Here is a 26,281-nt window from a genome sequence, read left to right on the forward strand (position 1 = left end):
ATTTTCTTGAGCTACCTTGAGTGTGTAGAATGCCTTCCAGGAAGGAATGCTCTAGTCTCCTAAAAATAGGAAGGGAGGTTGCTTTTGAGCTTCCCTGATAACTGGGGCACCAGCAACAACAAGAAGAGGTTGTCCAGTGGGAAGAAGTCACATCCAATAGTGGGGGCACACATGACCATTAAACACAAAATACAAGTAAATGAAGAATGATGAAGAAAAAGAAATAGTGATTAAAAATGGCCATGAATCTTCAGGTATGCTGTGAAACACAAGAATGGATTTATGTGTGAGAAGAGATGACCCATCAACCAGTGGAGGCTGGTGGCCCCGATTTCAGTGGGGCTGTGAATTCAGTCTGGGTTTCTAATCAGAAACAGCCAGAACCCTAAAGCAGCTACCAACACCAGCAGAAACAAGAAATCTGACTTAGGTACTCTTAGTCTGATGCATACGAACAAATTAAGGCATACAAGTGGAACCTGCAACAAAATGCAGCAGTGCTCAGTGCTTCTATTCAGGGTGCCAGCCCACCAGCCCTGCCCTTTTCCAGGATACTCCATTCCGTTCCATCCCAGTTTTCCATCCTGTTCCCTACCCCGCCAATAGTCAGTCAGCATTCCTTGGTTATTGGCCATGCTCAGTCCTCATTAGACTGTTTGGGTTTCCTCCCCCTTAGAGGCTTCCCCACCCCCCCCCAATACCCTAAAGTTATTTTGTATTTCTGCAAGCCTTGCTTGTACGTGGATACGACATTTTGGCTACATAGAGATCCATTGTCGGATAATGATGATGATGATTGACTTCTATAGAAGGGCGTGCAGTGAACTTGAAATCAATAGATAAGAAAATGCTTACGTTACCTGATAATCTCTGTTAATTCTTTTAATTTCTTGCAGTTCAGGAGACTTTTCCTGAGGCTTTAGAACACATGGACAAAGGCTTCTGAAAGAGAGTAATGCCAAAATCAACACTAACCCAAGATGGTTTGATTCTAAATAGTGTAGAAAAAAACACAAAATACTAGATGATGATCTATGTTCCTCCCAATTCAGTTCCTATGCTTATGTGATAATTGTGTTATCATGGGCCGATACCTTGGCGTGCTCTTTTTTAAAGCCAGGTCTCTGGTTGTTTCCATGGCCATAATAATAGACTCATCAGAAGAACGTTCTTAGGCCTAAGGCACTGTATTGTTCTCTGTGGTTTCCAGCTGGCACGGAGCTACATGGAACTGGGGCTTTATTGGGTGTCAGTAGCTGAAGTTATTATTATTATTATTATTTATTTATATAGCACCATCAATGTACATGGTGCTGTACAGATTACACAGTAAATAGCAAGACCCTGCCGCATAGGCTTACAATCTAATAAAGTTGTAGTAAACAGTAAGGAGGGAAAGAGAATGCAAACAGGCACAGGGAAGTGTAAACAGGCACCGGGTAGGGTGAGGCTAACAGTATAGAGTCAGAACAAACTCAATATTTAAAAGCTATAGGGAAAAGAAAAGTTTTTAGCTGAGTTTTAAAAGCTGTGATTGAGTTGGTAGTTCTCAAGTCTTCTGGAAGAGCGTTCCAGGCGTAAGGGGCAGCAGAAGAAAAAGGACGAAGCCGAGTAAGGCATGCTTCCTTGGGCATGCTTCTCGCCTGCCCAAGGAGGTCCTTGGGCAGGCGAGAAGCATGGCATCAGAGGAGCGGAGAGCAAGAGCAGGGCAATAGTGTGAGATGAGAGAGGAGAGATAGGCAGGAGCTAGACCGTGAATAGGAGGCTTAGGGCACAATCCTATACATTAGTCTTACTCCTTCCAACTTTCCCCGTCTAGCACTCCTCAACTAAGCATGCATAGGATTGCACTCCTAGCTTCTAATCCTACTGCTGCCTGATGGGATTTTTGTCCGGCTTGTTGGTTTTGGGCAGCCTTCTCCAACCTGGTGCCCTCTAGGTGTGTTGGACTACAGCTCCCAAATTAAACAGATAGTGCCAAGGCACACAACTACTGATATAAATAAGGGGTACACAATCCTTATTAATATGTATCAATTCTTAAATTACAATTTTCATATATATATACACACACGCACACTATCATCACTGTGATAGTGAGAAAAAGTAATACAATTTTTACTACAAAGCTGAAACAGCTGAGTAAAATATATATGAAACATTGAACAGATTTCAAGGTTAACTAGATGTCTTCAGTGTTAATGAAACATTAAACAGATTTCAAAGTCAAATGGGTATCTTCAGTATTAAACAGATTCCAAAGTTAAATAGGTATCTTCAGTGCTAAACAGGTATATAGTATATTTTCATGTGATTCACAAATAGCTTCATCAGTAAGACATCATATAACAACACCGTCTAACAGGCAATTGCTGTAGATGCCAGGAAGGAAACATTCCTCCACTCCATATGGAAAATCACTTGAAGTCCCGGCCAAACTAGTAACGCCTCAGATACGGTAAACTCTTTATTACAGCCATCTGGAAAGCACCAGGTTGGGCAAGGCTAGTCTAGTGGTATGATTCTAATTTAGGGTGTAAGAGGCCGTGGGTTCAAATCCCAGGCAAGCCCTTCCAAAGATGGCTATAACTTTGGATTTTGGAGGATCTCTTAGGTAGGATTCCAGGACCTAGAGCCTTCGCCAGGACCCTAGGACCTAGGTTTCCCAAATTAGCTAACTCAAGAGATCCAGCATCCTTCTGATTTTGTGGATTGGCACTCTGCTTTGTTAATAATAGCAGACAGAAAACAAGGAACCCAAAGCTACTCTCTCTTAAATGGCTGCAACTCTAATGGAAATCAATGAAGGCTGCTCCCATGTGAGTAAAGGAAAAACTGAACCCAATATCCTCATTATAATTAGAGCATCTGCTGGCTCCCAGCTCCCAGGTCTAATAACATCTGACAGGGCACAGGTTTTGTAGGCCCTTTGCGGTTGCTTTATGAATAACGAAAATATAGATTGACCCTAAAAATAGCATTCAGTACAGATTGCTGTGTGGTTCGCTCACTTACGCCCCTGAAAGAACACATCCGGATGCTTCCCTTTCTATCTGATGCAGTCCAGTGAGTTCCATTATCTCCACCATGTTGACAAAGGCCCGAGGGAGCTGCAGGAATTACAGTAACCAGGTATATTGATGCACAAAGCACAGGGCAGTTGAATAACAATGCAAAGAGTTTATGCACAGATCAGCACTGAGAGCACTCAGTCTTTATGCAATAAATAGGCAGGGAAACGTAGACAGGCTAGCAGTGGCAATAAACCAATGTACTTTGCTGGTGTTATATAATATTGCATTATCAGTCAAATTAAGCCAGCTAGAATGCATGTCTTGCTAGATGTAATGCTCTTTTTGTTCAGTAACCATTAATCTCCAAAGGAAGATATTTAGCTTTGTAAGAAGCCCCTAGAACAAAACCCTTTCTAAGAGACTTTTATCTATAGCTTTTCATAGCTAGACCAAGAGTCCCAAACAGAATTACTGGTGTGACGGTTCTTGAGTTCTTACACACCTGCGATTTTCAGGCAGAGTCCCAGAATATTTGCACTTTCAGAACTCAGTAGGCCAAACACCCTTTCCTTTGTAGTTGTTTCACAGCTAGCTTAGCAGATTTGTCATATTGCTACTTAGCTGCAATCCTAAAGCCCCATTACTTCTGAATAAAGATGCACAGGCTTAAGGGCCAGGGTTGGGGATTAGCATGGCTGGGCACCTGCCCAGGGCCCACAGAACAGCAGGGGGGGGGGCATTGAGAAAAGCCCCCTAGATCCGCTCTTCCTCTTCACCATTGTAACTTGGCTGTTCACCTGCTCCCCCTCTCTGGTCCAGACAGTGGGGTTTGTATAGATGCAAGCAAGCCAGTGGTACTAGCAACGGTGAGGATGAAGAGGAGCAGCTGGTGGACAATGCTGGTGAGAAGGTAGACTCCCTCAGGGAGGGGAGCCTATTCAGCATGCCTTGCTCAGAGACTCCCCAAAACCTGAAGCTGGCAATGACTGCACCATTAACGCACACTGGTGAACAGCCACAAGATTGCTTCTGATAAGCACTAACCAAAGTAGAGGCATCATCAGATGAGCATTTTATTGCATGTTTTCTTCTTCCTCTTTCCTCTCTGGGAAGAAAGAGGAAGTAATGAAGGACACGATTTCTCCCCGTGTGGTGACACTCAAACAAGTCAGCCGTATTCTTTCTGGGCTGCTGCCTAGTGTGTGCTTGGAAAGAAGAAGGCAAGCGCTACCTGAGCTAGATCCACACTACTGCTTTATAGTGGTATTGAAGTGCTGTTGGGGCAAATTACACATTCCGTATACTGCTCTCATAGTGTTATTTCCTGCTTTTTATTCCACATTATCCAAAATACCTCAACAAATGTCGTTGTGTGTCCTACGAGGTATAAATGCACAAGAGGGATATAGTGTTACAATGATGGGATCATAATGATTTGACACAAGGTGTAAATCTAGCTTTTGCAGGAAGAAAGGAAACTACAGCTGGTTTCTCCATTTGAACTGTTGGCTGTGTGCAGAACTTTTGGAGAAATTGACTAAAGCCTTAGCCAGCCTCCCTGCCTCCTACTGAGCTATGGTTGGCTACTCAAGACACTCCAAGCAGGGCTCTTTATCACCACAACCAATGCGGCTGATTAAGATTATTGGCAGGTTTGCTTGTGCATTTTGCACACGTTACCTTGTGGGTGTGTGGAAAATCCCACAAAGCCATTCTCACTTCTACCGAGTGGTAATAGGGGCCAATAGTGCTAGTGGCAAGACATGTGCACTTTGCTGAGAGGAAACATCCTTCCCAGGACCTACAACCCAGAAGGAGGCCATTTGGGAATTGTACAGTAGCCAAGGGAATTTTTTAAAGCCACACACACACACACACACACGCATACACTTAGTACTCACACAATCACTTTTTAATGTGATCCCTTGATGACCACAAATACATGTGTCAATCTTATGGCAGAACTGGTAACCACATCTCTTTTTGCCCCCATAAACAGCTGCCCGGCTGAACATTTCTGATGTCAGTCACCGTGAAGCCATGAGTGGCCACCGTTATGTCCAAATTGCCTCAGAGTGGCAGAGATCTATGAGTCGTTAGAGGCTGTCCTTTGTATGGATACCGACTAAAAGCATGATATTTTTTTGTGGCTGCATAAACGTCCGATTTCCATTAAAGCAAAATATAAATTTAACTGGGCCACGAAACACACATGGCAAAAGCAAGAAATTGAACTAATGGGAAGTTTTAGAAATGTAGTTGTATGGACATGTAGAAGTGATGTCTGAGACAAGGATTGCTTGTGTCAAACTTGGATGGGAACTCTACTACCCCTAATACTAAAGAATTCCTGTTGTCCTAAGCTTCAAGTCCTGTCCCCTTTTTCCTTGCCTCCACGTGTGGAGAAAGTTCTGAAATAAAATGCCTATCCTGTAAAAATCCAATGTATCTGGCACAATGACCTAGTTTTCCCATTGCATATCGACTTATAAGGCTTCTGCATGCACACAGGCTGGAATTCCCTCCCCATAGTTCTTGACTATTGGGCAAAGATTGGAAATCTCTCCCCAGCCCTCACCTTTTACTTCCACTTTATGGGGTTGTTGGAAGGTACCAATCTCCCTATTCACTCCTTTGTCCATATGTTGGACATGCCATGTTCCAAGTGTCAAAGCTTTACCCCTACATATGTGCTAAAGCCCCACATGGACATACCTGATGCAGGCTTCACCTCTCCATATCAACCCTTTCCCCTGATTCCACAGGGTTAACAATGGGGATTGTCCCTATGAGTATTTGTCATCTATTCAACATCATGCCTGATCCTTGCTCTTTGCAAATAAATTTGAGATACCTCTCTAAGACTGGATAGCTTAGGTTACTAAGAGGGCAGTCCTATAAGCGTCTATCCCAAATGACAGAGAACTCTGTACAAGAGTGCACTCAGCAGTGGTATCAGTTACCCCACCCCTAGGTTGAAAATTAAACCTGCAACTCTTGGAGTCCATCTCACCCAGGAGAGGTGTAGCAGACTTAAGTCAGTGTTGCAGAGCAGCTGTGACTTCATGGAAGTTGGGCAAATTCCATGCTCCATTTGTCTGTTCTATCCTTTCCTCAACTGCTGTACAAATATCCATAAATCATCAACAAATAAAGTACCAGGATGGTTGGAAACTATAGAAATCATGCTGCCATCTGCTGTTTGAGGCAGAAGTTCTTCCTGCTACAGACGGCTTTAGAGATCAGCTCCATGTTTTCCAAGATGAAGAAACCATTATCATGCGCTGTAACTTTTTTTCCATATTAGAATCCCACCATTTTCCTGGTCATTCGTTTTCAAGGTCACTGGATTACCCTTCAAGTATGACTGTACCAGTGCCAGCTATCTGAAAGAAGGGCTTGAATGAAACATGATCATGGAAACTCTGTGGGAGGTGAAAAATACGTACATGTGGTTGCCAAGAGCTCAGCCTTCTAGAGTGTCTTAAAATCTTGCCTCCTTGTAAAGGATATCAAGAGCATCCTGGAGGTGATTTAAATATTTTTCCACTGAATAACTCTCCTGCAGAAAACAGAACACCAGATTATCCATTTTCAACACTACATTCAGCTGTAGAGATTGTCCCCCCTCCCACTGTCCCACCACAAAAAATACCCCAGAAAACTGGCTCGTGAGTAGCTTGACTTGTAGGAGACCTACTTGAAGGTATAATTTATATTATCAAAGCCTCATATATTTGGAAGAAAATATGAACTTGCCCATAGGTTACAATCATCCCTGGAGGCCCTGCTTTTCATCCCACCACATGAAGAGGTTCAATTGGTAGGAACGTAAGGCAGGGCCTTTTATGTCACAGCACCCGAGATGTGGAATGTCTTCCTGAAAGAAATTAGACCATCCCTGATGGTATTTTAGAAGGGCAATAGAAAGTGTTTGTTTCATATGGCTTTCAATTCTGTTTAATTAGAAAATTGAAGTTGTAATTTCTCCACTCTCTTTGCTTTTTATTTTTCTCTCTTAATCTTTGCTTATATGTTGTTTATAATGTTTTAAATGGTTTAATGATTTTACTGTTTTAGTGCAGCCTCCCCCAACCTGGTGCCTTTCAGATGTATTGGACTACAGCTCCCATCATCCCTAGCCAGCATTAGGTTGATGGAGGTTGTAATCCAACACATATGGAAGTACTGTTTTAGTATTGTAAACTGATTTGGGTGCCCTTTTTAAGGCTGAAAAGCAATCGAAATTCTCTTATAAATAAAATCAATCAGTAATAAGAGTGTGTTACAGAATTGTTGAGCTTTTCTACACGAGAATGTTAATTGCTGTATCTACTTTGGATTTTGTCACAGAATTGAGATCCAAGCTCTATGCAAAGAGCTTTTCCTTTTCTGTTTTTCCATTACATAACCTCTAGGTGAGGCTCTGCTATAGTGGAACAGTGCAAATACACCAGTAGAAATAGTGCTTTTAGAAAGAATACATTATTTTTCCCATTCTAAAAAAATAGGAAAGTGCTCTAAAAAAAATAGGAAAGTGCTCTAAAAAAAGAACCCCAGAAAAGGAAAATTGGAGGGTCATAATGCCGTCTAAAGAACTCATCTAAAGAAACAACCATAAGTAAGGAATCACAAGTGCACAATAAATGCCTTGTGTAGAAAAGCTCGTTATCTATTGGCAGCATATGTATTGCTCTCCCAGCACATATAATGTTTGCACATGAGCCTTAGTTTACATTACCCATCCAACTGAAGTACAAAACAAACAAAAGCTAAGGACATCCTGCTGCCTGACCCAGTTCAGCAGAAATAGCTAGATTTAAGTTATTTAAATCTAGCTATTGGACCCTTTCATTCAAACACTGATTTTAATTTAACAGCTGAAATCAAGCTCACAATTTGCAACAGAAATCAAAATCTGAAAAGCAGTTTCAGAATGTCGGTTCAAAAATGTACAATTTTAATTCATGCTGTGAATCACTCAGACTTTGCAACCAGCAAATTCATGTATTATCATTTGAATTCAGATCAGGTTCTCCCCATACTCTATTAAAGTAAATTAAACAATGTGGGATGTACAATCTTCATGGCATACACAAAAAGAAATCAAACTTTTAAAACTTTCACATCCCAAGGAGAATCTACAAGGCTGTAAATTACTGGCATGTGTGGCGACTACATATCTGTAAGCCCGGCATTCTTAACTAGAACTGTAATGGGATATCAAACCACAGTGTGGTCATTTTTCAGAGTAGCACCACAAGAAGGACTTAATTGTTTTGGCCTAGAGAGGTGAAGACCAGATTAAAAAACAAAAAACAAAACAGGGGAAGGAGGTGGGGCTGAAAAATTAGAAAAGGAACTGTTTTTCCTATTTTTTTCTGGTATTCTGGAAAATGGGAGGTGGAGGAGAAAATATTTCCCCCTGAATTCCCCACCCCACCCCCGGCCATTCCCCCGAGCCTTCACATCTCCGTCTTGGCCACACTGTTAGTCAATGCTGTGAACAGTGCTGCAGGGAGATGGGGTATCCTTTGTAGAACCTGGCACTTTTCTTCTATTCGTCAAAAGAATAATGTGGTCAAGTGGGCCTTTGTCAAGGCCTGAGTTCTGCTCTCTGGAATTTCAGGGATTGTTTCCCCTTTGAACTGTTGCAGAGTTGTTATAGACTAGAGGTAAGCAGACTGGTGCCCTCCAGATGTTTTAGTTTACAATTCCCCAGATGCCTGGCCATTGGCCATTCTTGCTGCAGCTGATGGGAGTAGTAATCCAAAACATCTGGAGGGCACCAGGTTGCATTGCCTATCCCTGTTATAGATGAAGGGTGGGCAGAAGGTAGATTTCCAGATGTTTTGGGCTTCAACTCCAGCATGGCCAATGGTTAGGAATGCTGGGTGTTGAAATCCCAAAGATGTGGAGATCTACTTTCTGCCCAGCCCTGTTTTAGAGTCAATACCAGGGGTTGTGGAATGTCAGGCAGAAGCACTTGAATACACAAATCAGCTCTATGGAAAAGGGCCATTTGAAAGTGGATCCAAAAGCTCATATTTTTCAACTAACATTTGGTGATTACAATCAAATGCCAGCCTTGTTGTTTGAAATGCTGTCATGTCTTTGTTCTCTTTGTGACAACTTTTTCAAGGACATGCAATCTTGTTGCATTATCGTTGGCATGTGAAGGGGTTTGTCTGTTAGGAGAGACACTAGAGAAGAGCAACAGTCAGGAATCTCTCTCTCTCTCTCTCTCTCTCTCTCTCTCTCTCTCTCTCTCACACACACACACACACACACACACACACACACACACACACACACACACACACACTTCATCCATCCATCCATCCATCCATCCACCCTCAGGTCTCTTCCTTTAGCCAAACACCACATAGTTGCTCCCCCTTTGTTGCCTTCAACCAGCAAACTCCCAGGCAACCCCTCCCAATGATATCATAAGGCAAAGCAACGTCTGCACATGGAATTATGCAGATCAAGCAAATCTGCAACATTTCATTAATTTTACATAATGGAGTGGGATGATGGAATGTTGATGTGGTAACAGTTATAAGCTGGGCAGAGAGAATATGCAGAGCTCTGGCTGGAGTAAATACAAATCTGAAAACAAGACCTACCATGGGCTGTGATGGAACTTGGTTTTGTCTATGATAGAAATAAACCAGCTGAAATCCAAATTACGTAATTTGTGGATCGGGCTGAGTATAGGGGATGGTGGCGAGAGGGGGATTGTCCATGTGGCAGTTTACACTGCCGTAAATGCACACTTTAGAATTTTTGGACAGATGGCGCAGCCGCAAATGCGAAGCCATCCAGGGGCAAACCCTGGAAAATCCGCTCCAAAAAAGTTGGGCATTTAACCCGACTATTTTGGCAGCAGAGGCAGCTCCACGGCTGTAAAAAAATAAAAATAAAATAAAAACGGGGTGGTGGTGGAGGAACAGCACTGTTCCTCCCACCCCCTGTTTTTATTTTATGCTCCAAATCTGCAGAGCTCCACAGAAACAAATATAAATTTGGGATGACTGGGCAACCGCCAATCTGAATATGCAGAGCTCCGCAGATTGGGCTGTTTATTTTTTTAAAAAAAAAGTGGTGGAGGGACGGCCCCATTCCTTTCCTTCCCCTGCCCCATTTCTTTAAAAAAAATAAATCAGAGTTGCTGGGCAGGAAAATTGGCACTTGCCTTCCTTCCCATGCAGATGCAGGGATGGAAGGCAAATGGGGATGCAAGGTGCCTCCTGGCGCCAAAGCGACTCCACATAGATGGGGGCCCAGTCCCAAAAGAGAGGAAACAAAAGCTACGGGTTGATGTTTTCCCCTTGGCAGTGCAAGCAGCTCTTCATTTGCAGGGAGAAGTTGACAGCTGCTCTGGAGCTTGATCATATAAGCTTTTCTGCAGGGTTCTGTTACACAGGAGGCTTCAGTTCCACATGGATTTTGGAGGTGGGTCTCGTACCGGGGGGGCGTAACCCATTTTGCACCAGTGCACAGGCAAGGAAGCAGACGAAATTCTTAGATGACACATTCTTGCCAGTCCTGAGTAGCTAGAGGCATTGAGAAGTCCTGCCAGCTGCACGTTACTGGGACCCCTGAAAAGAAAGTTGGGGGTGGGGGGATGCCCAGGAGGGCGGACGTTTGTCGTCCCAAGAGAGGTGACTTAGCTGTGCTTAGCTAAGGACGGCGGCTGCTAAACCTACGTCATTGTCAGCCAACAACAGGCACTGCTGAGAGCTCTAGCTCAGCGGAAAACATTCTGTAACATGCAATACAAAGCAAGGAATGGATGGCAGCTATTTTTAGAGCAGCAAGTTTACGTAACAGGCCTTGGTGAAACTGTCCTAAAGAAACCAAAGGCCTGGGAATAACCAACGGGGCTGAATTCCTGTCTCGTTAATAGGATTTGTTTCCTTGGCCCTTGACTTCGGTTCATGTTTACTTCAAAGGCACAGGAGCCCAGGGTTTTCAACATCATTCCTGTCGGTTTCGTAAGGCCAGGATCATGGTCTCCTAAACCCAGCAGCTATTCTGACTTTTGTTCAAATGTCAGTGTTTCCACTCAGCTGCTCTCAGAGAGAGAGAGAGAGAGAGAGAGAGAGAGAGAGAGAGAGGGAGGGATAGGAAAAATGCAGAGAAGGAAATGGATTCTCTTTTTCTGCTTATCTTCACACTATCGATGGAACCAATAAATAAACAAACATTGACAGGAAGGTCAGCTCTCAGCACCTGTTCCAAGGACTGTTCCAAGGTCCTGGGTTTTGGAGAGCTCTGCCTTTTATTTCAGGGCTGCATAAAAGGACCTGTCAATAATTTGATGGCATAGATCCTCTTGCTTCCCTCCTCCCCTAAAGCCAAAAGACCGGTAACAAAGCAATTAACACAGCTTTCCTGTCTATTCCTTGGCACCTGAGCTCAACCACCAAAAGCTAACGTCATTTAAAAACAAAATAAAGGAAGCAAAAGGCCTTGCAACACTTCTGAAAGACATTCAAGCAGATCTCGTGGGAAAGTGGGATCCACAAATGTTGGGCAACTGCTGAGAACACCCGTCTTTACATGTGTTTCATGCATAGATGGTGTTGCTGAGAAGTTGCTCTCTGTCAATTTGAGAAATGGTAATGGGCAGGGAAAATCTCTTAGGTGAATTAGGAGTCAGACTCTTAGGCTGTAGCTAGACCTAAGGTTTATCCCAGGATTGTCCTGGGGTCAAACCTGTTCATCTAAGTGCCACACAGGGCATCCAGCGCTCAGGCAGGGACGAACCCGGGATGATCCTGGGATAAACCTTAGGTCTAGCTACGACCCCAGTCCAATTTTCTCCCTCTCTCAAAATACTAGAACCCAGGCTCATCCCATGAAGCTGATTTGGTGGGTGATTCAGGACAGATAAAAGGAAGGACTTCTTCACACAGGACATAGTGAAACCATGGAATTCACTACCACAAGATGTAGTAATAACCACCAATTTGGATGGCTTAAAAGAGGGTTAGACAAATTCCTAGAAGAGAAGGCTATCAATGGCTACTAGTCCTGACAGCTATGTGCTACCTCCAGTTGCAGAGGCAGTACGCTCTGTGCACCAGTTGCTGAGGAACATGGGTGGGAGGGTCCTGTTTCACTCATGTCCAGCTTGTGGGTTTCTGGTCAACAGCTGGTTGGCCACTGTGTGAGCAGAACGCTGGATTAGATGGACCCTTGGTCTTATCCAGTATCTTCTCATATTCTTATGTTCAATTAGCCCAGTATTGTCGACATTGTCTTGCAGCGGCTCGCCAGGGTTTCCAGCAGGATTCTTTCCTAGTCCTACCTGAAGATGCTGGGGATTGAACCCTGGGACTCTTTTCATGCAAAGTAGCTGCTCTACCTCTAAGCTATGGCCACTGCTCTAGTGTTTACAGATCACAACCAACTGTCCTGAATTGCACCCAGAAGACACTGGTGAGCAAATGGAGATGATGAAAGCACTGTCTTAGGCCCTTTCTACACCATACTGGTGTAGAGGGAGGGAGGGGGGAGGATCTCACAATATTCTGATCGCGAGATCCTCCACTTAGTCCACATGCAGGTGTGACATCCCGGGAGGAAGGAGAGTGCTGTGCCCACCTTTTTTTTTTTTTAAGGAGACGAGCGCACGTGCGCTCCAACTAAAATGTAAGTGTTTTTTTTTTAAAAAAAAGCCCTGACCCCGTTCCCCCACCCCAAATCCCTCCCGGCCTGGTTCCTTCCCTCTACTGATCCCTACTACTCAAGGGGAGGAGGAAAGAAGCCAGGATGGGCGGCCACACGTCCTGCAGTCTCAGGATGATCCCGAGACTGCAGGGATTCTTTATCCATGGGAAAACCCGTTCTCATCCCTCCTTCCTCCCGGGAGTCCCTGTGCATCATTTGGATGCACGGGGACTTGACTGTGACCAGCCCGGATTTTCAAGCCGGGGTAGAAACGGCCTTAATGTGTTTGTGGTGGCCCATTCTTTTTAGAAGGTAAGGCACATTATTTTGCATGTGTTGAAGATGGCACAGATCAGTGGGCCAAACTTTACCATATCCAGTCTCAAAGAGCCACAGCCCAGATACAAACACTGCATCTTTCTAATGCTCTCAAGCACCGCACCGGATATCTTTAAGAAATGGGCTATTTGTTGCTGTATCTGTATTATTATTTATTATTATTTATTATTATTATTATTATTATTATTATTATTATTATTATTATTATTATTATTCCACCACCCTTCATCTACAAGGTGGTGCTTCACAGATATACATTCTATTCAGGTAGGATTGTCTTCACAAGTACCAAACTGGGGTGGAATCCAGAATCTATGCAGGATCAGCTCCAACTCCCCCAGCTGCAAGACTCCTAATGAAGTCTCTGCCATCCTGCAGCCTGCTTTCTCTCCCCCATCAAAAATGGGCCATTAGTTTGAACCAGAAAAGTGGAGGAAGCCAGCCCTGTGTAAATGGCAAAGAAATGTACCCTCTGTCTGGAGTTTTGATCCAGTCATTCCGAACAGCAATGGTCACTTGAGAAGTTTGGCATGTGAACCGCAGTAGGGAGAGCTATTTAAGAAACCGGGATCTCAAAAGAGCAGAGACTGACAGCAACAACAACAAAAATTAAAAGCGACTGAAGCAACTGTCTGCTCCTGCTGAAGATACGGAGGGCTTGTTTCAATAGGAAGGGATCCTCCCACTGGTGTTAAGCCAAACCAACAAGCCCACCTCTCCTTTACACAAACCCAAGTTATTATTTCAGGTTTGGACATGGCTGTGGCTGGACTGACAGTACCTTTTTCATAGCATGGACTGACAGTTTACGAAGGATGGACCAAGGCTTGGGAAGGAGACTGAGGGCATAGCTAGACGGGGCGATATCCTGGGGATCGCCCCGGAATTGTCCCTGTGCATCCACATGACACACAGCGGATCCTGGGAGCAGGAAGGGATGCTCCCTCCCTTTCCCCAAGATATCGCCCTACCCTTCTATTGTGCTTTTCCTGCGATCTCGTATGGCCAGGCGTCAGTTTGTCCCGGCTCCTCACAAGTAACTGTGAGGAGCCGGGACCCAGGCACAGGAGCTCTGTGCCCATTGGGGGTGGGATTTGCGCACGAGCGCTCGTGCACTCCTTGTTTTTTTTAAAATGGCAGCTGTGATGTTGCGCGCCACGTGTAGACCAGGGCGACGATCTTGCGATCATAAAATCGCGAGATTGTCACCGTGCAACCCCCTCGTCTAGCCATGGCCTGACTCTAGCTTGCAGGTGATAGAGTTTGTGGATGCACTCTCCCCTGTGTGCCACCACTTCTTCATTAGAGGGTGGAGGACTTCCCTTGTGCCATGTGACCTGGCCCATTTGCTTCAGTGTCCGGGAGCTATTTGCTGTGTGTCCATTTCCCAGCTGTGTAACCAGTCTCTGCTTTTGGCACCACTGTGATGCGGAAGGATTGGCTTCAGGGTGGTGGTGGTTCATAAAGGTAGGTCTTTGGGGCTTTTCCACTACCAAGATTTTAAAATAGCTTTATTCATAATAAGGTAGAAGAGGTAGCTAGTTTTGCAGCTATAAAAGGATTCCTTAGAAATGCACTCATCTTGCTCAATCCCACGCCACTTCCCTGCTGAAATACATATAATGTACTACATAACAAACAGAGGATCACCTGCCTTTTAGAATGGTTCCATGATCATAACCAGAACTGAGCAATTTTCTGGGAAAACTACATCACACTGAGAACTTAATTAGTCTTAGGTTTTTCATTAGCCTTCTGTAACATGTACACTTACCGGGTTGCTTTTCATTAGCTCTACCAATTCATGTGCTTGGTCTGAGAGATTCCTATTTAAACAGGAAAAGAGATCATTCAAATATATGCCTTGAAATATCAAGCTCAATGGAGTCAAGCAATGTTTTGATGTGTTTAAACTGCCGAGAACTGCGTTGCAATATTTGAAGAAGTGTGAAATCTGGTAGATGGCTAAATTTCAAATTTCTTAAACATCCTTAATTTAAGATTCAATTTGGGTGGCTTCTCTCGCTCTTTCAGGTAGGGATGGGTGAGAAATTTATTTGGTTTGCTGCATTTTAATGCCAACTTATCTAATTTTTACTTCCCAAAGCAATATGCGAATTGAAATGCAGTTACGCTTTGATATTTGCACTTCTCCAAATTTTTAATTCAGTTCTTCAGTCAAATAATAAATACAAAAAATATGTATATTAGGGGGAAGTGCACACATAAATGTCTATACCGTTGAAAATAATATACAAAAATCCATTATATCAGAGGAAATTGTTGACAGAAATACATACAATGGGCAAAATTATGTAACAAAAAATTATTTTTCATGCCAACTTTCTAAAAACAATGGTACACCACTATGAAATTGGGACAAAACAAATTTAAGTTTGGAAAAATGAGAAACTGAGAGAAATGGAAATTGACAGATTCATCATCTTCATTTTATGAATTGCCACTCCAGGGACAATAAGAACTGCACAAGGAAAGAAATTTTTCATAAGCAAGAAGAGCAAATTTAGTATACAATCCCTGAAACTGTAGCTGAACAGGTGACTAGTGCAAGCTGCAAAACACTACCAGCCTGCCTGCGAAAGAGCAGAGATGTTCAAACCATTATTTTTGTTGAAGGATTGGCTCTGACAAACCACATTTTAAGTTAAAGCTCTAAATTCTCAAGGCTGCACTTGGAAGCTCTACGCTCTTTCACAGCCATGCTGCCTAACCTCCAACTCCCTCTGCAGTCAATTTAGCGCTTGGTGAAAGGTGATCGATTGGGGACCTCAGTGTCTTGGGCTGCCAAATGCATTCAGACAGGTACAATATTGCAAAGATTTTCTAGCAAGAGTTTATCTGCAGATTCTTAGGTCAGGCTTATATCCCAGAAGGAGATGAGTTGAAACAGATAATGATTTGAACCAGCAAATTATCTATGGAAATGTCAAACAAAAATGAATTTAATTGGGCAAGAGTCACTCCTGAAAATTGGGCAGCCCCGGGATTCAAGAGATATGGCTGTGCGAGGTCTGCTCCAAATGAATCCCACTTCCATGGGCAGGGAGAGTAAAACTAAGCAAAGGGCTTGTCTTGATGAGGGGTTTGCCCAGGGGTGGCTCTGCAGTGGTGGCAGGTCATCTACATGACGCAGCCGCCATCGCGAAGCCATCCAGGGGAAAAAACCCAAAGCTCTGGTTTTAAAAAGTCAGGCACTGACCGTACTTTTTTCTCTTGAAGCAAGGCAAGGATGGCATCTGCCGCCTGTCGCCTTGCTTCGGAGCTGCGTCAGAGGTGTGCCCTAGAGGATGGTGACCTCTGATTGGTTGCCTGGCTGGGACAGGGGGAGGGGGCGGTTCAGCAAGCCGAATGGCTGCTGGACTGCCTCCACGCCTCTGCAGGCCAGTGCAATTAAATAAAAGTTTTTTACCCCCCCCCCAAAAAAAATGAGCTGAGCGTGGACCAGCAAAGAAGCGTGGTTAAAGAAAGAATAAAAATAAAATAAATAACAGAGCAAACCGCCTGGCTGCTGTGTGAGTTACGCGCCTCTGCACATTAACACAAATACAAAACGCCAAACAAAAATAAAGCGCTGACTTCCCTCCTTTGTTTTCGGCCAGGGGAGATGGAGGGGGAGATGCCCCAATGCCCGTGCAATGATGCGCGGTGGTGTGCGGGCATGGGTGTGGGCTCCTTCCTAAAAACTCTGCACGTGCTCTTTGCCCTGTGGATAACAGGAAAGAGTGCAAATGTGGAGGCTCGAGGCTCGCAGCTTCAATGCTCCACCATCAAGACAAAGCCCCAGAGATCCCACCTTTTATGGCAGCGTATTAGGAAAGATCCACAGACAACTACTTTGCCACTGTCAGGCCTCCTGGTCCCTCAGACAAGCTTATGTTCTGGCAAAGAGACATGGCACACCCAAATCAGTGAGACTTCTTTATTGCAGGAAACCTCATGGTAAAAGCTTCAGAAATCCAATAGCTGATGGTCAGAGCTATAGGCTCCAAGAAATTCTAAAACAATCAAAAGTTAAGCACTACAATAGCAACATGGTATCTCTGTTGCTATCTCTATGGTTCTATAAACGGATTCCAAATCCTAACAAGGGAGGGAAAAGATTTCTGATATGATCTCTCAGGCAATCACAGGGGGAAATTCTTGAAAGGCTTAACAAGGGAGCTAGTCTAACCATGGATCATTCATTGGTAACGCGAGGGGAAATGGTCAAAGCCTAAACAAGATCACGGGGAAGGTAAAACTTCAGGCACAAGAAGTCTCGTGCTTCAGATTCAGCAGTGGGAACTCCCCTCTGCCTGAATTGGCAGAGGAAAAGTCCAACTGTCATAACCAAGCCGCTACACTGAGCTGGTCACAAACAAAAACACACAATCCACAGCAAACACGAGTTCAAGTCTATGAAAAGCCTCACAGTACTTTTCATTGCAAGTTCTTCGTAATACAAAGTCCAATCTATGTGCAGAGTGCTTTCAAAGCCCCAGATGGTGATGGATGCAAACAGGGAGGGGTCTCAGGCCGTGAGATGTGATGTTCCTAGCAAAGGCTCCTTGCCTTTGCTCCAGTTTAAAAAGGGACGCATGGACCTCTTCCAGACCACTTGACAGACAGGGGCTTTGGCCTTTCAGCAAGTGCCCCTGTCCAAACTAAGCGACACTGCCCAACCCAACGTAATGCTTCAATCTGAGTGACTCCTTCTGCAAAGCCCCTGCCTCTTCCAGACATTTCCCCAGTCTCTCAAGGTCGTGTTGGATTGGGAGAAGCAACTACAATCTGCTCTTCTCTGAGAACACTTGACAGAGATAAGCTTGCACAGATTCTGACATTCCAAATTAGTTCTAATTAAATCCAACCTAAATACTTCAAGACCTTAACTATTCCCGACAGCCACCATATCTTGAGCCACAATACAAGCTGCTTTCCTCATCTAACACTTAACTCCCCACCACAACCACAGGGTGCCTAGTGGTGGGATTTATAGGAAGTTCAAAGAATCACATAATTGTAGAGCTGGAAGGGATCACAAGGATCATCTAGTCCAACCCTCTGCAATGTGCAGGAAAACCAATTAAACCATCCATAAGAGGTGGCTGTACAGCCTCTTCTTAAAAACCTCCAGGGTCCGACCACACTTAGAGTACTGTGTACAGTTCTGGTCACCACACCTAAAAAAAAGATGTTATAGAGCTGGAAAAAGTGCAGAAAAGGGCAACTAAAATAATTAAGGGGCTGGAGCATCTCCCCTATGAAGGAAGCTTACATCAACTGGGATTGTTTAGCTTGGAAAAAAGGAGGCTAAGGGGAGACATGATAGAGGTTTACAAAATTATGCATGGTTTGGAGAATGTGGATAGGGAGACATTTTTCTCCCTCTCTCAAAATACTGGAACCCGTGGTCATCCCATGAAGCTGATTGGTGCGAGATCCAGGACAAATAAAAGGAAGTACTTTTCACACAGTGCCTAGTTACATTATAGAACTCACTACAACAGGATGTAGTGATGGCCACCAATTTGGATGGCTTTAAAAGGGGGTTGGGTGAATCCCTGGAGCAGAAGGCTATCAATGGCTACTAGCCCTGATGGTTGTGTGCTATCTCGAGGCATTAAGCCTATATTCACCAGTTGCTGGGGAACATGAGTGGGAGGGTGCTGTTGCACCATGTCCTGCCTTGTTGGTTCCTGTCCGATGGCTGGTTGGCCACTGAGTGAACAGAGTGCTGGACTAGATGGACCCTTGGTCTGATCCATCATGGCACTTTGTATGTTCTTAGGGAAGGAGAACCCATAACCTCTATAAGTAGACTGTTCTACTATTGTACAGCTATTACTTTCAGGAAGTTTTTCCTTATATCTAATAGAAATCTAGGTAGCTGTATTTTATACCTTGATTTCTATGAAATATAAGGAAAAACACATCTGGAGGGAACCGGATTGGAGAAGGCTTTGGTTAAAAAATCTTGCAAGAATGCTGTGTAAAGAAGATTTGTTTACTTATATAAACATTTATATACCACCCTTTCCCCAAGATTCCAGGATAATTTGCAAAATAACAACACTACTAGTATTTATGGGAAACACTGATGAAATCAAAGCTTTGGAGATGTTAATACAACAAACAACGAGTGGAATAATTAATATTAACAAAGACCCCCAGCTTCAGGATACAGTTTACTTAGATTTAACATGATGTTTCACTGCTTCTTCATTTCGTCCTCTCCTTTGCCTAAATGTGTCTTGATGATACCTTTCTTGCCCTAACGTGTCTTACCATGCCATGGCTCCTCCCACTGCTAAGTTAAATCCAGCAGTTTCCTTCTGGGTGCCAGATGAGAATCCAGTAAGTTTTGGATTAAACATTTTCAAAATATCTGGCAGAGAAGGAGAAACTCAAGGTAAATCTCTGTGCAATGAGCAAGAACCTGCATTAACTCTCATATATCATTTTGTAGTTAAGTTGCAAGAGGCCTGAACACAGCTGGAAAAAAGGGAGAAGCAAATGCTCAGGATGCTGAACTTTTTATTTGTAGACTGAAGAGACTGACACATTTCGGCCTGTATCTTTTCAAGGCCTTCTTCAGGGGGTTGTAGGAAGATGTCTGCAAAAATCTTCTTATCAACAGAATGTCTTTCTAAGATTGTTAATCTCTATTAATTGCTATCAAATACAATTCAAAGTATAAAACAAACAACAGTATAAAACACAATATAAAAGTACAATATAAAAGCACAACCAGGATAAATCTGAGCAGCAATGCAAAGGTTTATACAGATTTAAAATGCAGATTTGAACTTTTTGACGGGTGGGTGGGTTTGCAAACAATGATGTTTTCCACTTGTAACCTACCCATGTTTTCCCAACACTTCGCCTATCTTTTTTCCTTATCCCAGAGAATTTGTTAGGCATAAAAAAGAAGACAGAAATTGCTGCACAATGCCTTATCATGGGTAGCGCAAGGAGTCCTCAATCTGGAAGCATTCTCTTCCTCCAAGATATCAATACAACTAAGGTCCCCGGTGTTTGCCTGACTTTCTTCTATAGCTGGGCCAACCCAGAACAGTATTTGTATTCCTAATAGTTGTTCCAAGACAGAATCGGGGAAGCATAGGGATTGTAAGCAAACACTGTCATGTAGGGCTTTTTTTTTTTTTAATTCCTCTTGGAATGGTAACATAATTTGCAGTAACATCTAAATGGCAAACTGTGGCTTAAGGGATCCCTTGCAAAGGAGGACCAAACCATAAATCCTGTCGTTTTTTCCTGTATAATATTGCCAGGATTCGATCATTTTTGTCTGTCTCTTCTGCCAAGACTCTTGTTCATGCATTGGTTATTTCTCGGTTGGACTACTGCAACCTTCTTCTCAATGGCCTTCCTTCTTCTCACATCAGTTCGTTGGTTTCTGTTCACCACTCTGCTGCTAAGATCATCTTCTTGGCTCGCCGCTCTGACCATGTTACTCCACTTCTGAAATCTCTTCATTGGCTTCCAATTCACCTCAGAATACAATATAAACTTCTCCTGTTGACCTACAAAGCTTTTCACAGTCTAGCTCCTTCCTATTTTTCCTCTCTCATCTCACACTATTGCCCCACTCGTGCTCTTCGCTCCTCTGATGCCATGTTTCTCACCTGCCCAAGGGTCTCTATTTCCCTTGCTCGGCTTCGTCCATTTTCTTCAGCTGCCTCTTACGCCTGGAACACTCTTCCAGAACATTTGCGAACTACAAGTTCAATCGCAGCTTTTAAAGCTCAGCTAAAAACTTTTCTTTTTTCTAAAGCTTTTAAAACTTGGTTTTGATCTTACTTTTATACTGTTAGTTTTACTCTACCCTGTGCCTGTTTGGTGCATTCTCTTCCCCTTCTTATTGTTTTATTATGATTCTATTAGAATGTAAGCCTATGCGGCAGGGTTTTGCTATTTTATTGTTTTACTCTGTATAGCACCATGTACACTGATGGCGCTATATAAATAATAATAATAATAATAATAATAATAATAATAATAATAATAACATAAATAACAGTTTGCCAGTTTGGATGTCATGGTAAACAATGATTTGCTTCAAGGTGGAAGTAAGGAATTAAGAACTGTGCACAAGAAGAGGAGGGAAGGGAAGCACTGGCTCACAGTTCTTCAACTCATGGTTTAGGCAGCTTTCCCCAACCTGGTGCCTCAAGTACGGCCACTGGTCATGCTGGCTGGTGATGATAGGAGTTGTAGTCCAACACATCTGGAGGGCACCAGGTTGGGGAAGGGTTTTTTTAGGCTTGTCTCAGCGTGGCCATGAACTTTCCTCTTTCATGCCTCGGTATGTCTGAGGCTACTCACTCGGTGAAGTTGTGTGAGTCTCCAAGCTTACATCACTTCCAGTGCTATAAAAACAGAATCAATCAGTGGCATTAATACTGTATCAAGGACATACCATCTGTTCTAGAAATACAGCTGTGAGGGAAAGAGAGATTTTGAACATAAGGCAAACAACAACAACCAAAATCCACTTCCGGGCCATGCTAAAAGGATAATTAATGGAAAGTACTGAAAGTTTTCAAATAAAAAAACGGGTGGATTAAGACATCATGAAACGACATCCCTGCACGGCAATGGTAAAAAAGCCCACAGTTGATGGATGTGATGAATTTGCTCACTTCTTTGCCGACAAGATCAGCAGGATTAGGAAGGATTTGGTCAAGGTCGGCGGCTGGCAGCGTGGATGCAGGAGGTCGGAGGTGTGTCATACTCAGGAATCCGACCAAGGATTGTGACAGAGGCTTAAGACCTGGGTGTCACCCTCAAACAGTCCCTCACTATGTCATCACAGGTGGAGGATGTGTTCCGGAGCTGCTTTTACCAACTACATTATTCCCCGCCAGGTCCACCCCTTTCTGTCAGAGGCTGATCTCACTACTGCAGTGCATGCCCTGGTCACCTCCAGGCTTGACTATTGCAACATGTTGTATACAGGGCTTCCCTTGAAACAAATCCAGCGCCTACAGGCCGTGCAAAATGCGGCAGCCAAGTTGGTCCAGGGACTCCCAAAATGGTCTTCTATCTCTTTGGTGCTTCAAGAGCTCCACTGGCTGCTGGTGGCTGCTAGGGGGCGCTAACTGTATATAAAGCCCTGCACCACTTAGGCCCAGGTTACTTGAGTGCCCGCCTCGCCCTGATGTCCCACTACCAGCAGACTCATTCCCAGCAGCAGGGCGCTCTGATGGTCCCCTGCTATAAAGTAAAACCTGTAGGGGGCAGGGCTTTTTTGGTTGCTGCCTATGGAACGATTTGCCAGTGGAAGTTAGGCAGGCTCCCACTGTACACCATTTTAAATGTCTTTGTCTTTTATACTGCATTTTGTATTTTGTGCTTTTAACCTGTTGGTTGTTTTATTATGTTTTTAATTTTTGCGAACCGCCCAGAGAGCTTCGGCTATTGGTCGGTATAAAAATGTAATAAATAAATAAATAAATAATTGTAAGGTGTTTTTATTTACACAAGAGTTTGGGGGAGTGGTGGTTTGAATTTTAATGTGGACCGAGGGCTTTTAATGGTAACTGTTTTTATGTACCCTATTTCTTCGATTCTAAGTTGCACTTTTTTCCCTATATAAACATCTCTAAAAATGGGGTGTGTCTTAGGGTTGTTTTTTTCTGTTGGTGGTACTGAAATTAGTGTGCTTCTTACAATCGATGGCATCTTACAATCGAAGAAATACGGTATTATTGTAAAGCGGCACGATGCTGGAAATGGTGAGGTGGCACTATAAAAATGTTTAAATCAATCAACTAGCTCCAAACTGCAACATCTAGACTTGCTCATTTTTGCACTTTTGTTGTTTTTAGTAAAACTGTCATCATTACACAAATATCCATGTTTAGGGGCCTTTATTATTTGCCTTGCCATTTAATGACTTGTCATGCCTGTCTTTCTGATCTTTAGCAGGTAGCCATTGGTTAAGTTTTAGCCTGTGTTGGTTATTTTCGTATATTAATATCATATATTTTTATATTATGGCTCCCGTTGTTGTATGTCACCTGTATATGTTTTTTCAGAACATGAGGTATAAAAATATTTTAAAAGAAAAATGAATCTGTGCAAGAAAGACACTCTGTAGCAGATGCCTGAGTTTATTGTGCCGCTTCAAAGGCAGACAGTGTAACATCAACAAGTGAGTGTTTCAGCAGGCTGCCTATCACTGCCTCGTAACTTCCAAGCCCATCACGCCACTCTTAGTGGAGGCTTGATGATTTGGGAGTAATCTAAAGCTTTGATCAATTCAGAAATTATTTGCTGAAATTCAGCTTGTGCTAGAAGTACTGAAATGCAACTTATGCATTTCAGTACTTCTAGCACAAGCTGAATTTCAGCAAATAATTTCTGCCTTACTGAGAGTAAAGAATTTAAATCAGAGATGTACATCACAGATGTAACCTTCCCATACACATTCTATTCACATTTTCATCTCTACGATGATCAATAAGGTGTCTTAAATTCTTTATTCTGGTCTAGTAGGAATATCTAGTAGGCCACAATGATTCATGCCTTAATCACCGGTTGTTTAGATTATTGTAATGTGCTCTACCTGGGGCTGTCCTTGAAAAGTGTTTGGAAACTACAATTAGTGCAAAATGCAGCACGTTTATCACAATTGTGCGTTGTAGACCACGTTACACAAGTCTTCACAGACTTTCAGATTGTTTTCAGGTACAATTCAAGGAGCCCTAAATGGTTTGGGTCCAGGATATCTGAAGGACCACCTCCTTCCATATGAACCTGTCTCCAATCATCAACGGAGGTCTTATTATATGTCCTATAACCTTTGACGGCTAGGTTGGTGGGTTAGTGATACAGGGCTTCTTTGATAGCAGCACCCTGATTGTGAAACTTCCTCCTTGTTCTGCTTTAGACAGAGAGCAAATACTGCCCTGTTCTGTTAAGCTTTTCACGTTTAATGTTTTGCTGCTCTTTAAAGTTAATGCCACTCATAAATGTTACTGTACGGATTTTGTTTCTTTGTTCCTTGGGGTTTATATGAACTTTTAATATTTTATTGTACGTTCCACTAAAATGGTGGAGGGTGCCATTTTATAAATCAAATAAATGGTAGAATATGGGAGAAATTCTAGCAAAAGTTGTACCTCCAGGAAAGCCCTCTGCAAGCTGTTTTTAGATCATTCAAACCAGTGGCTTCGGCTCCAACAGCAGCCTATAAAGGGAGAAAAAAAAATGTATTTACAAGTGATCAGGTGTTAAGCAAGCAGTGGAGCATGAAGGACTCTTTTGTCTCTCCTAAGAGACAAAAGTTGAACAACTGGATGACTGATGCTGATGAGGTCATGAAAAAAGTCAGCTACAATTTATCAAGTAAATCAGCAAAGAGGCAACCATAAAGAAATATGCGAGATTGTTTTTATTTACTGAATAAAATAAACAAGGTAGAATCTTGTGCTCAACTCAGATGCCTAGACAGTAGCATTGCTCTTAGTTTTCAAGGGATTTTATTTTATTTATTTATTACATTTATATACCGCCCCATAGCCAAAGCTCTCTGGGAAGTTAACAAAGATTAAAAACATTGAACATTAAAAACAGATATACAAAATTTAAAACCATAAAAAGCATAAAAACAGATTACATACCCACTCAACATATGTTGTTAAATGCCTGGGAGAAGAGAAGAGTCTTAACCTGGCACCAAAAAAATAACTACGTTGGTGCCAGGCGAACCTCGTCAGGGAGATCGTTCCATAATTGGGGGGGCACCACTGAGAAAGCCCTCTCCCTTGCTGCCAACCTCCGAGCTTCCCTCAGAGTAGGCACCTGGATAAGGACCTTAGATGTTGAGCGTAGTGTATGGGGTAGGTTCATGTCAATTCAGTTTTCAACATTTAAGTTGCTATTTTAGCAAATCTAAAAATGTTTATGACTCCCTCTAAACACATATTTTCACTCTTCCATGCATTTCCCCCCATCTGTTCATGGTAGAGATGCTGGGGAAATTCATTTGGTTCCCTAATTTTACACTTTCGAACCAATATATGCAACAAGAAACTCAGTTATCCTTCAAAATTCTCAGTTCTCCGAATTTTGTAATGACATTCGCCAATCAAAAAAGGTGTACAAAATGGGTATATTAGGGAAAACAATGTTAAAAATGCATTATATTAGGAAAATAGTTTGCAAAAATGTGTATATTATTCACTGTTGGGTAAAAAAAATGCACATATTAGGAGAAATGTGCATATAATTGTGTACAAATTATCATGGAAACTTATAAAATGCTCTAAGTTTGGGATCACCTGAATTTAAGACTGGAAAAATTCACCAAGTTCAGGATGAACTGAATTTAAGACTGGGAAAATGAGAAACTGAGATAAACTGAAATTGACAGATTCCTCCCTAGATCGCAATCATATTACAAGAATGTTGAAGTCTGGAAACAAACCAAAAAAATCCAAAGAGAGGTAATCACATGGAGAGGGTGGAGAGCAATTGACCCACAGCTGAAAATCTTTGAAATAGAAATTCCTTTGCAAGTTGATATGTTAGGTTGAAAAGACGTCTTCCCAAACTGAGCGGATCATACCTTTGATTGACGAAATTTACTAGGCAGGAATTCTACTTTGCTAAGCTAGAGGCATTAACTTTCCATTGCATGTCAGTTGACACCATAGCATTCTAAGGAGAACAGAATTCCACAGTATGCTGCATGTTGTTGACCTACCGTTAATGAGTCACCCAGCGCTGCTGTCACTTGGATGTCAGATGGCTGCAGCCTGTGCGCTAAACAAGGAGGGAAAATCAAGGAAGGGTCTCGCTGACATGATATGCTAAACTTTGAAATTATAGAGATGGATGCCAAGAAAAGAGATGTTTAACACTTTTAAAGCTGCAGTCCTTTGCACATTTACCTGGGAGTAAGCCTTATTAAATACACAAATTTGGGGGACTTACTTCCAAGTAAATATGCATAAGATTAAGCTGTACAAAAGAAGAAAAGCAGCAGGCACATTGACAATGCAGAGCATCCAGAATACTTGCTGAACAATAACAAAAATATTTCTTATGAGACATGATTTCCAAACCCTTCATTATCGTTGTTGCCATACTCTGAATTTAATTCCTCTTTGGGAGGCAGTCCTGCATACCCATTAGGCATCTTAAATTCCACTGAAGTCAATGGGATTTAAGCAGCCTCAATGTGTGCAGTATTTCCACTCTTATCTACACCCATA

The 26,281-nt window shown here is 42.8% G+C and overlaps 1 protein-coding gene across 1 annotated transcript in view; it reads right to left on the minus strand.

The window, feature by feature from the left end:
• Nucleotides 1-26,281, minus strand: part of PLB1 (phospholipase B1) — a 141,572-nt gene that overhangs the window by 14,717 nt on the left and 100,574 nt on the right. The window contains 8 exon segments of the mRNA XM_063125398.1: nucleotides 861-942; nucleotides 3,016-3,110; nucleotides 6,511-6,648; nucleotides 14,809-14,860; nucleotides 19,323-19,422; nucleotides 21,384-21,427; nucleotides 24,185-24,252; nucleotides 25,771-25,829. Coding sequence (XP_062981468.1) covers nucleotides 861-942; nucleotides 3,016-3,110; nucleotides 6,511-6,648; nucleotides 14,809-14,860; nucleotides 19,323-19,422; nucleotides 21,384-21,427; nucleotides 24,185-24,252; nucleotides 25,771-25,829 — 638 coding nt within the window.

This window comes from Elgaria multicarinata, chromosome 4, assembly GCF_023053635.1.
Source record: "Elgaria multicarinata webbii isolate HBS135686 ecotype San Diego chromosome 4, rElgMul1.1.pri, whole genome shotgun sequence".
Taxonomy (NCBI): domain Eukaryota; kingdom Metazoa; phylum Chordata; class Lepidosauria; order Squamata; family Anguidae; genus Elgaria; species Elgaria multicarinata.